Source organism: Schistocerca serialis, chromosome 10 (genome assembly GCF_023864345.2).
Source record: "Schistocerca serialis cubense isolate TAMUIC-IGC-003099 chromosome 10, iqSchSeri2.2, whole genome shotgun sequence".
Classification (NCBI taxonomy): Eukaryota; Metazoa; Arthropoda; class Insecta; order Orthoptera; family Acrididae; genus Schistocerca; species Schistocerca serialis.
This window is the reverse complement of record NC_064647.1, coordinates 124,706,553-124,718,882: the sequence shown is the minus strand read 5'-3', so window position 1 is coordinate 124,718,882 and position 12,330 is coordinate 124,706,553. Positions and strand designations below refer to the sequence as shown.

The following is a 12,330-nucleotide window of genomic DNA, read 5'->3' as shown; positions in this document are numbered from 1 at the left end:
CGCTGCCATACCTGAAACGGATATCAACTGCGTTTTATTAAAATAGGAATCCCCATTTTTATTACATATTCGTGTAGTACGTAAAGAAATATGAATGTTTTAGTTGCACCACTTTTTTCGCTTTGTGATATATGGCGCTGTAATAGGCACAAACGTATAAGTACGTGGTATCACGTTACATTCCGCCAGTACGGACGGTATTTGCTTCGTGATACATTACCAGTGTCAAAATGGACCGTTTTCCAACTGCGGAAAAGGTCGATATCGTGTTGATGTATGGCTATTGTGATCAAAATGCCCAACGGCAGTGTGCTATGTATGTTGCTCGGTATCCTGGACGACATCCAAGTGTCCGGATCGTTCGCCGGATAGTTACGTTATTTAAGGAAACAGGAAGTGTTCAGCCAGACGTGAAACGTCAACCACGACCTGCAACAAATGATGATGCCCAAGTAGGTGTTTTAGGTGCTGTCGCGGCTAATCTGCACATCAGTAGCAGACAAATTGCGCGAGAATCGGGAATCTCAAAAATGGCTCTGAGCACTATGTGACTAAACTTCTGAGGTCATCAGTCCCCTAGAACTTAAAACTACTTAAACCTAACTAACGTAAGGACAGCACACTCATCCATGCCCGAGGCAGGATTCGAACCTGCGACCGTAGCGGTCGCGCGGTTCCAGACTGTAGCGCCCAGAAGAGCTCGGCCACACCGGCCGGCCAGGAATCTCAAAACGTCGGTGTTGAGAATGCTACATCAACATCGATTGCACCCGTACCATATGTCTATGCACCAGGAATTGCATGGCGACGACTTTGAACGTCGTGTACAGTTCTGCGACTGGGCACAAGAGAAATTACGGAACGAAGACAGATTTTTTGCACGCGTTCTGTTTAGAGACGAAGCTTCATTCACCAACAGCGGTAACGTAAACCGGCATAATATGCACTATTGGGTAACGGAAAATCCACGATGGCTGTGACAAGTGGAACATCAGCGACCTTGGCGGGTTAATGTATGGTGCGGCATTATGGGAGGAGGGGTAATTGGCCCCCGTTTTATAGATGGCAATCTAAATGGTACAATGTATGCTGATTTCCTACGTGGAGTTCTACCGACGTTACTACAAGATGTTTCACTGCATGACAGAATGGCGATGTACTTCCAACATGATGGACGTCCGGCACATAGCACGCGTTCGGCTGAAGCGGTGTTGAATAGCATATTTCGTGACAGGTTGATTGGTCGTCGAAGCACCATACCATGGCCCGCACGTTCACCGGAACTGATGTCCCCGGATTTCTTTCTGTGGGGAAAGTTGAAGGATATTTGCTATTGTGATCCACCGACAACGCCTGACAACATGCGTCAGCGCATTGTCAATGCGTGTGCGAACATTACGGAAGGAGAACTACTCGCTGTTGAGAGAAATGTCGTTACACGTATTGCCACATGCATTGAGGTTGACGGACATCATTTTGAGTATTTATTGCATTAATGTGGTGTTTACAGGTAATCACACTGTAACAGCATGCGTTCTCAGAAATTATAAGTTGACAAAGGTACATGTATCACACTGGAACAACCGAAATAAAATGTTCAAACGTACCTAAGTTCTGTATTTTAATTTAAAAAACCTACCTGTTACCAACTGTTTGTCTAAAATTGTGAGCCATATGTTTGTGACTATTACAGCGCCATCTATCACAAAGCGAAAAGAGTGGTCGAACTAAAACATTCATATTTCTTAACGTACTACACGAATATGTAATAAAAAAATGGGGGCTCCTATTTAAAAAAAAAAGGGCAGTTGATATCCGTTTGACCTATGGCAGCGCCATCTAGCGGGTCAACCGTAGCGCCATCTGGTTTCCTACTTCAAACTAGACAAGTTTCCTTCTTTGTAGTTTTTTCGTTTGACGCTTATTTCGTGATATATTTGGCCCGGTAACGATCAATGGATCACGCTGTATAGGTATTGCCTCTGCAGTCCATTCACACTAGAAGCGCCTAGCAACGTTCCGTTTTCGATCCAGTCTGCTGGTGCTCTGTCTTGGGTCCGTTCCTCATGAACACAGCCTTTGAACGGAAAATTTTTGGTGGTCTATAATAAATATTAGTCACCCATTTAAAGGAGCGCTCTTGTCACTTTGGAGCACTGGAGGTGGTGTGCAATTGTGTACCAGGTGGTCATGTGACTGTCCACTAGTGATGTTAGACATGACAGTAAAGCAATGAGTAGGTACCAGTTTGTTGTATGGAATCAGTGCAATAAGAAAGCTCCAGGTGGTGACGCGACAGCTGGGAAGAAATGAGCTATGGTATTTGGACTTCACTGCTACGAATCAGCAGTGGAGGGTCACGTGACTGTCTGGGACCAGTTGTAGACCACCTGTAGAGCTCAGAAGTTGTGCCGGTAACTGGAGTAACTGCCGCGTTGTCCCGCGAGTTTATACGCTACAAGAAAGTCGGTTTTACTTACCAAGGAGAATCTGGTGCGCCGGCTGAAGATGGCCGAACAGAGGAAGGCGATGACGGTGGAGGAGAGCATGGCCAGGTAGGTGTTGACCATGCAGCGCGACACCTCGGCCATGCCCACGGACGTGGCCGCGTTCATGGTGGGCCACAGACACCACAGGAAGACGGTGCCTGCAACCAGACGCATGGTATGTGAGGGGCAGCACTCGTATCATGAGACTGCCTGCTCATTCTGACGTCACGCGCAGTATCGACAACCGCAAGAATTGCTGGCAACATTCGACGCGGACCTCTCTCGCATGGGTAACAGCCAACACACATCGTTAGTAGCTGAATTATACAAACCGCAAGTGCCATTGGTTTGCAGGAAGTCTTATGAGATAGTGTTACGTGCGAAATACTTGTGACAAGGAAAAATACGAATGTTATTTCAATACATGGGGTCTGTACTTTCGGACATGTCCGAAAGAACGGACACCACGCATTTGTATAATGATTCGCCTCGAAGGACAATAAATCCACCACTTTCAGTGTGAGTTCACAATTACGTTCGACCTCTTGCAGGAATCTCAAACGGGCGAGCGTGGAGGATACCATTGGGGAGTTATGGATAGGTAGCGCTAGGTTGGAATATGGGTCGGCCAAGGGGCTTACCGAGATACTTTGCGTAATTACGATACGCAACGCAATGGCCTAGTAACTAGAAACTCCTGAATGCCAATCGCCCTCGATTCTACATAAAGTCCCAATGAGGTTTACCGCTTACATTAATACCTCCTTCCTCTTCTTTCTTTCCTCCCCCCTTCCACATTCAATTTATATGATATGAATATGATTGTTCTTCGTTTCACTCGCAACACTTTAAGCTGTCCTCTTTCATTCCTGCCTAGCTACATAGACACACTCGGAAATAGCCACATATTTGGAAATAAGAGTTATACACTACTGCCCATTAAAATTGCTACACCAAGAAGAAATGCAGATGATAAACGGGTATTCATTGGACAAATATGTTATACTAGAACTGACATCTGATTACATTTTCACGAAATTTGGGTGCAGAGATCGTGAGAAATCAGTACTCAGAACAACCACCTCTGGCCGTAATAACGGCCTCGATACGCCTGGGCATTGAGTCAAACAGAGCTTGGATGGTGTGTTCAGGTACAGCTGCCCATGCCGCTTCAACAAGATACCACAGTTCATCAAGAGTAGTGACCGGCGTATCGTGACGAGCCAGTAGCTCGGCCACCATTGTCCAGACGTTTTCAGTTGGTGAGAGATCTGGAGAATGTGCTGGCCAGGGCTGAAGTCGAACATTTTCTGTATGCAGAAAGGCCCGTACAGGACCAGCAACACGCGGTCGTGCATTGTCCTGCTGAAATGTAGGGTTTCGCAGGGATCGAATGAAGGGTAGAGCCACGGGTCGTAGCACATCTGAAATGTAACGTCCACTGTTCAATATGCCGTCAATGCGAACAAGAGGTGACCGAGACATGTAACCAATGGCACCCCATACCATCACACCGGGTGATACGCCAGTATGGCGATGACAAATACACGCTTCCAATGTGCGTTCACTACGATGTCGCCAAAAACGGATGCGACCATCATGATGCTATAAACAGAACCTGGATTCATCCGAAAAAATGACGTTTTGCCATTCGTGCACACAGGTTTGTCGTTGAGAACACCATCGCAGGCGCTCCTGTCTGTGATGCATCGTTAAGGGTAACCACAGCCATGGTCTCCGAGCTGGTAGTCCATGCTGCTGCAAACGTCGTCGAACTGTTCGTGCAGATGGTTATTGTCTTGCAAACGTTCGCATCTGTTGACTCAGGGATCTAGACGTGGCTGCACGATCCGTTACAGCCATGCGGATAAGATGCCTGTCATCTCGACTGCTAGTGACACGAGGCCGATGGGATCCAGCACGGCGTTCCGTATTACCCTCCTGAACCCACCGATTCCATATTCTGCTAACAGTCATTGGATCTCGACCAACGCGAGAAGCAACGTCGCGATACGATAAACCGCAATCGCGATAGGCTAAAATCCGATCTTTATCAAAGTCGGAAACGTGATGGTACGCGTTTCTCCTCCTTACACGAGACATCACAATAACGTTTCACCAAGCAACGCCGGTCAACTGCTGTTTGTGTATGAGAAATCGGTTGGAAAGTTTCTTCATGTCAGCACGCTGTAGGTGTCGCCACCGGCGCCAACCTTGTGTGAATGCTCTGAAAAGCTAATCATTTGCATATCACAGCATCTTCTTCCTGTCGGTTAAATTTCGCGTCTGTGGCACGTCAGCTTCGTGGTGTAGCAATTTTAATGGGCAGTAGTGTATATATTTGTGGGATGGAAGAACATGAAATTTATTGCAGCTAGTTTCAGTCTCAACAATTAAAGCTGTCCTTTTAAATTCCTGCCTGAGTGCGTGATATTGGCACATAGTGGGAAATAAACAGCCAAATACTTGCTTCAGCCTTTGTTCTATAATCAGAGGCAAATTTTAAACGACATCGAATACGCAGAAAACCGTTTGTATTGAACCGGTGACCTAGAAACGACGGAGAAGCTTTGCCGCGCCATAGCCCTCAGTGGTTCACAATCCCACAACAGGCTACAGCATTCCACCCACCCCACCTCCGCCCCACACCGAACCCAGGGTTATTGTGCCGTTCGGCCCCCAATGAACCACCCGGGAACGTCTTGTACCAGACGAGTGAAACCCCAAATGTTTGCATGATAGAGTAATTATGGTGTATGCATACGTGGAGCCTGTTTGTGCAGCAATCGCCGACATAATGCAACTGAGGCGGAATAAGGGGAACCAGCTCGCATTCGCCGAGGCAGATGGAAAACCGCCTAAAAACCATCCACAGGCTGTCCGGCACACCGGACCTCGACACTAATCTGCCAGGTGGATTCGTGCCAGAGACCGGCACGCCTTCCCTCTCGGGAAGCAGTGCGTTAGACCGCGCGGCTAGCCGGGTGGGCTTACGCAGAACATACTTGTATTACATTCCCAGAACATGTTGAGAACGGATGTGAATATACAACCATAGACTCTGTAAACCACGATATTATCTATTAGAGCTGCACCCCATATCTCGCTTGTCATAGTGTCTCTTGAAGGATTATATTGATGCATTCTTCACTGAAGTTCAATGATGAGGAAAGCGTGTTTGTGATACATTTTCGATGCGCCGTCGCCTTGCAACGGCGTAATGCAACTTACAATACAAAAGAGCTAAATGTGCCAAAATGAGTAAGGCGCCTGCCTCATCGATTGTCGATATTGCGCGTGACGTCAAAATGGCGTCACGCTTCCAGGAAGTCCGGCGAGATGAGCGTCACCCACGGAGTGGGGTTCAGTGAAATTTCACACTGTCACATTGGAGCAGCCGATCTATTTGACGTAATCTCATGGAATCAAATATGTCTAGATCGCACCTGGTGCGTTTATGATACATTAAATACAAGACACAGTCAACCACACAAACAAATTCGTAACGTTAATACACAACACAAGTTTCTTCCTTTTATTTTGTAAGTATTTAAAAAAAAACTATTCTGAAATACAGGGTGATTCAAAAAGAATACCACAACTTTAAAAATGTGTATTTAATGAAAGAAACATAATATAACCTTCTGTTATACATCATTACAAAGAGTATTTAAAAAGGTTTTTTTTTTCACTCAAAAACAAGTTCAGAGATGTTCAATACGGCCCCCTCCAGACACTCGAGCAATATCAACCCGATACTCCAACTCGTTCCACACTCTCTGTAGCATATCAGGCGTAACAGTTTGGATAGCTGCTGTTATTTCTCGTTTCAAATCATCAATGGTGGCTGGGAGAGGTGGTCGAAACACCATATCCTTAACATACCCCCATAAGAAAAAATCGCAGGGGGTAAGATCAGGGCTTCTTGGAGGCCAGTGATGAAGTGCTCTGTCACGGGCTGCCTGGCGGCCGATCCATCGCCTCGGGTAGTTGACGTTCAGGTAGTTTCATAACTAACCTTTTTCGTAGGACTCTCCATTCAGTTGATTGTGGAATTTGCAGCTCTCTGCTAGCTCTGCGAGTCGATTTTCCTGGGCTGCGAACAAATGCTTGCTGGATGCGTGCTACATTTTCATCACTCGTTCTCGGCCGTCCAGAACTTTTCCCTTTGCACAAACACCCATTCTCTGTAAACTGTTTATACCAACGTTTAACACCATACTTCGTTCGAAATGCACGCTGAACAACTGTCGTCGATTCACTTCTGCCGTACTCAATAACACAAAAAGCTTTCTGTTGAGCGGTCGCCATCTTAGCATCAACTGACGCTGACGCCTAGTCAACAGCGCCTCAAGCGAACAAATGTACAACTAAATGAAACTTTATAGCTCCCTCAATTCGCCGACAGATGGTGCTTAGCTCTGCCTTTTGTCGTTGCAGAGTTTTAAATTCCTAAAGTTGTGGTATTCTTTTTGAATCACCCTGTATTACAATATGCTGGGTGATTCCGTGATGATGTTAGATTTTCAGGGATGATGGAGTGTGGTAAATGTATGAATCTGTGGTAAGAGACGATAGTTCAGAGCCGACTGTCTTGAAAGGTATAACCGAAAATCTACTCAAGCTCCGCCTCGCCCTCGCACAACCCTCGAACTATGAGCCCCAACTTCCGAATCCTCACTATGACATACAGAATTACCGCTGAATACTCTCCAACACCACCAGCCAATTTACCTTCTTGAAGGACAAGTAACAGCGCACTTGACGTGAAAGAGAGTGAGAAAATCCTAAGTTTACGACCCAGTAATAACGAAATCCATTTACCTGTACAAGTTTAACAAGCTGCTACATGTACAACAGTTGTTTTGGAACATGTATTATGTTTGAATGTAATGACTTTTCTGGAGACTAGAAATCTACTCTGTACGGAAATCTACTCTGTATGGGTTTCGCAAAAGAGGATCGTGTGAAACCCAGCTCGCGCTATTCGTCCACGAGAGTCAGAGGGCAACGGATACGGGTTTCCAAGTAGATGCCGTGTTTCTTGACTTCCGCAAGGCGTTCTATACAGTTCCCCACAATCGTTTAATGAACAAAGTAAGAGCATATGGACTATCAGACCAATTTTGTGATTGGATTGAAGAGTTCCTAGATAACAGAACGCAGCATGTCATTCTCAATGGAGAGAAGTCTTCCGAGGTAAGAGTGATTTCAGGTGAGCCGCAGGGGAGTGTCGTAGGACCGTTGCTATTCACAATATACATAAATGACCTTGTGGATAACATCGGAAGTTCACTGAGGCTTTTTGCGGACGATGCTGTGGTATATCGAGAGGTTGTAACAATGGAAAATTGTACTGACATGGAGGAGGATCTGCAGCGAATTGCCGCATGGTGCAGGGAATGGCAATTGAATCCCAATGTAGACAAGTGTAATGTGCTGCGAATACACAGAAACAAAGATCCTTTATCATTTACCCACAATATAGCAGGTCAGCAACTCGAAGCAGTTAATTCCATAAATTATCTGGGAGTACGCATTAGGAGTGATTTAAAATGGAATGATCATATAAAGTTGATCGTCGGTAAAGCAGATGCCAGACTGAGATTCATTGGAAGAATCCTAAGGAAATGCAATCCGGAAACAAAGGAAGTAGGTTACAGTACACTTGTTCGCCCACTGTTTGAATACTGCTCAGCAGTGGGGGATCCGTACCAGATAGGGTTGATAGAAGACATAGAGAAGATCCAACGGAGAGCAGCGCGCTTCGTTACAGGATCATTTAGTAATCGCGAAAGCATTACGGAGATGACAGATAAACTCCAGTGGAAGACTCTGCAGGAGAGACGCTCTTCCTCGGTACGGGCTTTTGTTGAAGTTTCGAGAACATACCTTCACCGAGGAGTCAAGCAGTATATTGCTCCCTCCTACGTACATCTCGCGAAGAGACCATGAGGATAAAAGAGAGATTAGAGCCCACACAGAGGCATACCGACAATCTTTCTTTCCGCATAAAATACGAGACTGGAATAGAGGGAGACCCGATAGAGATACTCAAGGTGCCCGCCGCCACACACCGTCAGGTGGCTTGCGGAGTATGGATGTGGATGTAGATGGAGATGTGGTTCAAAATGGCATTCCCTGCGTCAATGCAGGCGTGACGTCGCCGCACAATGTTATGTCGTACCAGTTCTAATGTCGCCGATGTCTCTGGAACAGAGCCGCAGGCAGCTAGGCTTCTTGCCAGGACCTCGTCTTCTATCTCGACATGAAATGATAACTAATTAAAGACCCTAAGCTGGCGACAGTCGTTGATGTACCTCAACGGGGACAGTTGAAAATGTGTGCCCTGTCCGGGACTCCAACCCAGGATCGCCTGCTTACATGGCTGACGCTCTATCCATCTGAGCCACCGAGGGCACAGAGGATAGTGCTACTGCAGGGGAATTTATCCCTTTCACGTTCCCCGTGAGACCCACATTCGCAACTTAATGTCCACACACTACATTCGTAGTGTCCCTGCCCATTACACTCATTACTCGCGGCAAAAAAATGGCTCTGAACCCTTTGGGACTTAACATCTGAGGTCATCAATCCCCCAGAACTTAGGACTACTTAAACCTAACTAACATAAGGAAATCACACACATCCATGCCCGAGGCAGGATTCGAACCTGAGACCGTAGCGGTCGCGCGGTTCCAGACTGAAGCGCCTAGAACCGCTCGGCTACCCCGGCCGGCTACTCGCGGACAATCTTACCGAGTTCCATAAGTCCAGCACAGAATAAGAAGGTCAATCGGCGGTTAGCCTTAACTATATATCTTCATATAGTTAAGCTCCCCCCCCCCTCCCCGCCCCCAAGAACCATGGACCTTGCCGTTGGTGGGGAGGCTTGCGTGCCTCAACGACACAGATAGACGTACCGTAGGTGCAACCACAACGGAGGGGTATCTGTTGAGAGGCCAGACAAACGTGTGGTTCCTGAAGAGGGGCAGCAGACTTTTCAGTAGTTGCAGGGGCAACAGTCTGGATGATTGACTGATATGGCCTTGTAACACTAACCAAAACGGCCTTGCTGTGCTCGCACTGCGAACGGCTGAAAGCAAGGGGAAACTACAGCCGTAATTTGTCCCGAGGGCATGCAGCTTTACTGTATCGTTAAATGAGGATGGCGTACCCTTGGTTAAAATATTCCTGAGTTAAAATAGTCCCCCATTCGGATCTCCGGGTGGGGACTACTCAGGATGACGTCGTTATCAGGAAAAAGAAAACTGGCGTTCTACGGATCGATCCCTTAATCGAGCAGATAGGTTAGAAAATTTAGAAAGGGAAATGGATAGGTTAAAGTTAGATATAGTGGTAATTAGTGAAGTTTGGTGGCAGGAGGAACAAGACTTCTGGTCAGGTGACTATAGGGTCATAAATACAAAATCAGATAGGGGTAAGGCGGGAATCGGTTTAATAATGAATAAAAAAACAGGAGTGGGGGTAAGCTACTGGAAACAGCATAGTGAACGCCTTATTGTGGCCAAGATAGACATGAAGCCCACGGCTACTACAGTAGTACAAGATTATCTGCCAACTAGCTCTGCAGACGACGAAGAAATTGAAGAAATGTATGATGAAATCAAAGAAATTATTCAAATAGTGAAGGGAGACGAAAATTTATTACTCCTGGGTGACTGGAATTCGGTAGTAGGAAAAAGGAGAGAAGGAAACTTAGTAGGTGAATATGGATTGGGGCTAAGATATCAAAGAGGAAGCCGCCTGGTAGAATTTTGCACACAGCACAACTTAATTATAGCTAACACTTGGTTGAAGAATAATGGGGACATGCTGCGCTGAGTGTGGGAGGAACTTGCAATAAGCATGGAGATACTTACAGGTTTCAGATAGATTATATAATTGTAAGACAGAGATTTAGGAACCAGGTTTTAAATTGTAAGACATTTCCAGGGGCAGATGTGAACTCTGACCACAATGTATTGGTTATGAACTGTAGATTAAAACTGAAGAAACTCCAAAAAGGTGGGAATTTAAGAAGATGGGACCTGGATAAACTGACTAAACCAGAGGTTGTACAGAGTTTCAGGGAGAGCATAAGGGAACAATTGGCAGGAATGGGGAAAGAAATACAGTAGAAGAAGAATGGGTAGCTTTGAGGGATGAAGTAGTGAAGGCAGCAGAGGCTCAAGTAGGTAAAAAGACGTGGGCTAGTAGTAATCCTTGCGTAACAGAAGAAATATTGAATTTAATTGATGAAAGGAGAAAATATAAAAATGCAGTAAATGAAGCAGGCAAAAAGGAATACAAACATCTCAAAAATGGGACTTATTTGTATGGAGTGTAGCCATGTATGGAAGTGAAACATGGACGATAACTAGTTTGGACAAGAAGAGAATAGAAGCTTTCGAAATGTGGTGCTACAGAAGAATGCTGAAGATTAGATGGGTAGATCATGTAAGTAATGAGGAGGTCTTGAATAGGATTGGAGAGGAGACGTTTCTGGCACAACTTGACTAGAAGAAGGGATCGGTTGGTAGGAGATGTTCTGAGACATCAAGGGATCACCAATTTAGTATTAGAGGGCAGCGTGGAGGGTATAAGTCGTAGAGGGAGACCAAGAGATGAATATACTAAACAGATACAGAAGGATGTAGGTTGCAGTAGGTACTGGGAGATGAAGAAGCTTGCACAGGCTAGAGTAGCATGGAGAGCTGCATCAAACCAGTCTCAGGACTGAAGACCACAACAACAACAACAACAGTTAAGGCCAACCGGCCATTGACCTTTTTCTTCTGTGCTGGATGCACACGCATTGCCCTGCCTCTTACGGGAATCGGTAAAATTGTCTGCCGCGAGTAATGAGTGTAATGGGTAGGGCCACTGCGAATGTAGTGTGCGGACAGTAAGTTGGGAATGTGGGTCTCACGGGGAACGTGCAAGGGATAAATCTCTGCAGTCACACTATCTTCTCTGCCGTCGGTGTCTCAGATAGATAGAGAATCTGCCATGTAAGCAGGAGATCCCGGGTTCAAGTCGCGGTCGGAGCACACATTTTCAGCTGTCCCCGTTGAGGTACATCAACGCCTGTGGACAGCTTAGGATCTTGTTTTGATCATCGTTTCATTGTAAGAGAGTTGCATGGTCACCGATGGTAACTGTTCTTTGGACATGTACGAAAGAACAGATACCATCTTCATATATCTATCTCGACTAGGCGACAAGCCCACACAAGGAGAAATGAAGTGAGGTGAGGTCAGGTGAACGTTGAGTCCATAAAACAGGATCTCCACTGCCTGTCCATGTTTAAGGGAATGTCTAATCCAGATGGTCACGAACCCTCAGTCCAAAATGAGGCAGGACTCGATCATGTTACAACCACAGTTGCTGACGAATAATAAGTGCTATTTGGGATGGGCTACCCTACAATCTAAGCAACAAAAGTAGTGGTACATATAGTCCATTGAGAGAAGTATCAAAACGATTTTCGCTTATAACTTTCAACTCAATCGTTTCTCTACTGCAGTCCCATACCTCAATTTGATACATTTACCTTTCTTCATCGTTCCTGAAAGCTTACATCGTCAGTAAATGACCATGTATAAATTGAGATGACAAATGGGATAGCGATATGCACATATATACAGGGTTATTACAAATGATTGAAGCGATTTCACAGCTCTACAATAACTTTATTATTTGAGATATTTTCACAATGCTCTGCACACACATACAAAAACTCAAAAAGTTTTTTTAGGCATCCACAAATGTTCTATATGTGCCCCTTTAGTGATTCGGCAGACATCAAGCCGATAATCAAGTTCCTCCCACACTCAGC

At 45.6% G+C, this 12,330-nt stretch overlaps 1 protein-coding gene across 1 annotated transcript in view; it reads right to left on the bottom strand.

Moving 5' to 3' along the window:
• The window catches only part of LOC126424596 (ammonium transporter Rh type A-like), a 188,116-nt gene that overhangs the window by 37,957 nt on the left and 137,829 nt on the right, over window positions 1-12,330 (bottom strand). Inside the window, exon 5 of the mRNA XM_050087336.1 lies at window positions 2,481-2,647. Coding sequence (XP_049943293.1) covers window positions 2,481-2,647 — 167 coding nt within the window. The remainder of the gene's footprint in view (window positions 1-2,480; window positions 2,648-12,330) is intronic.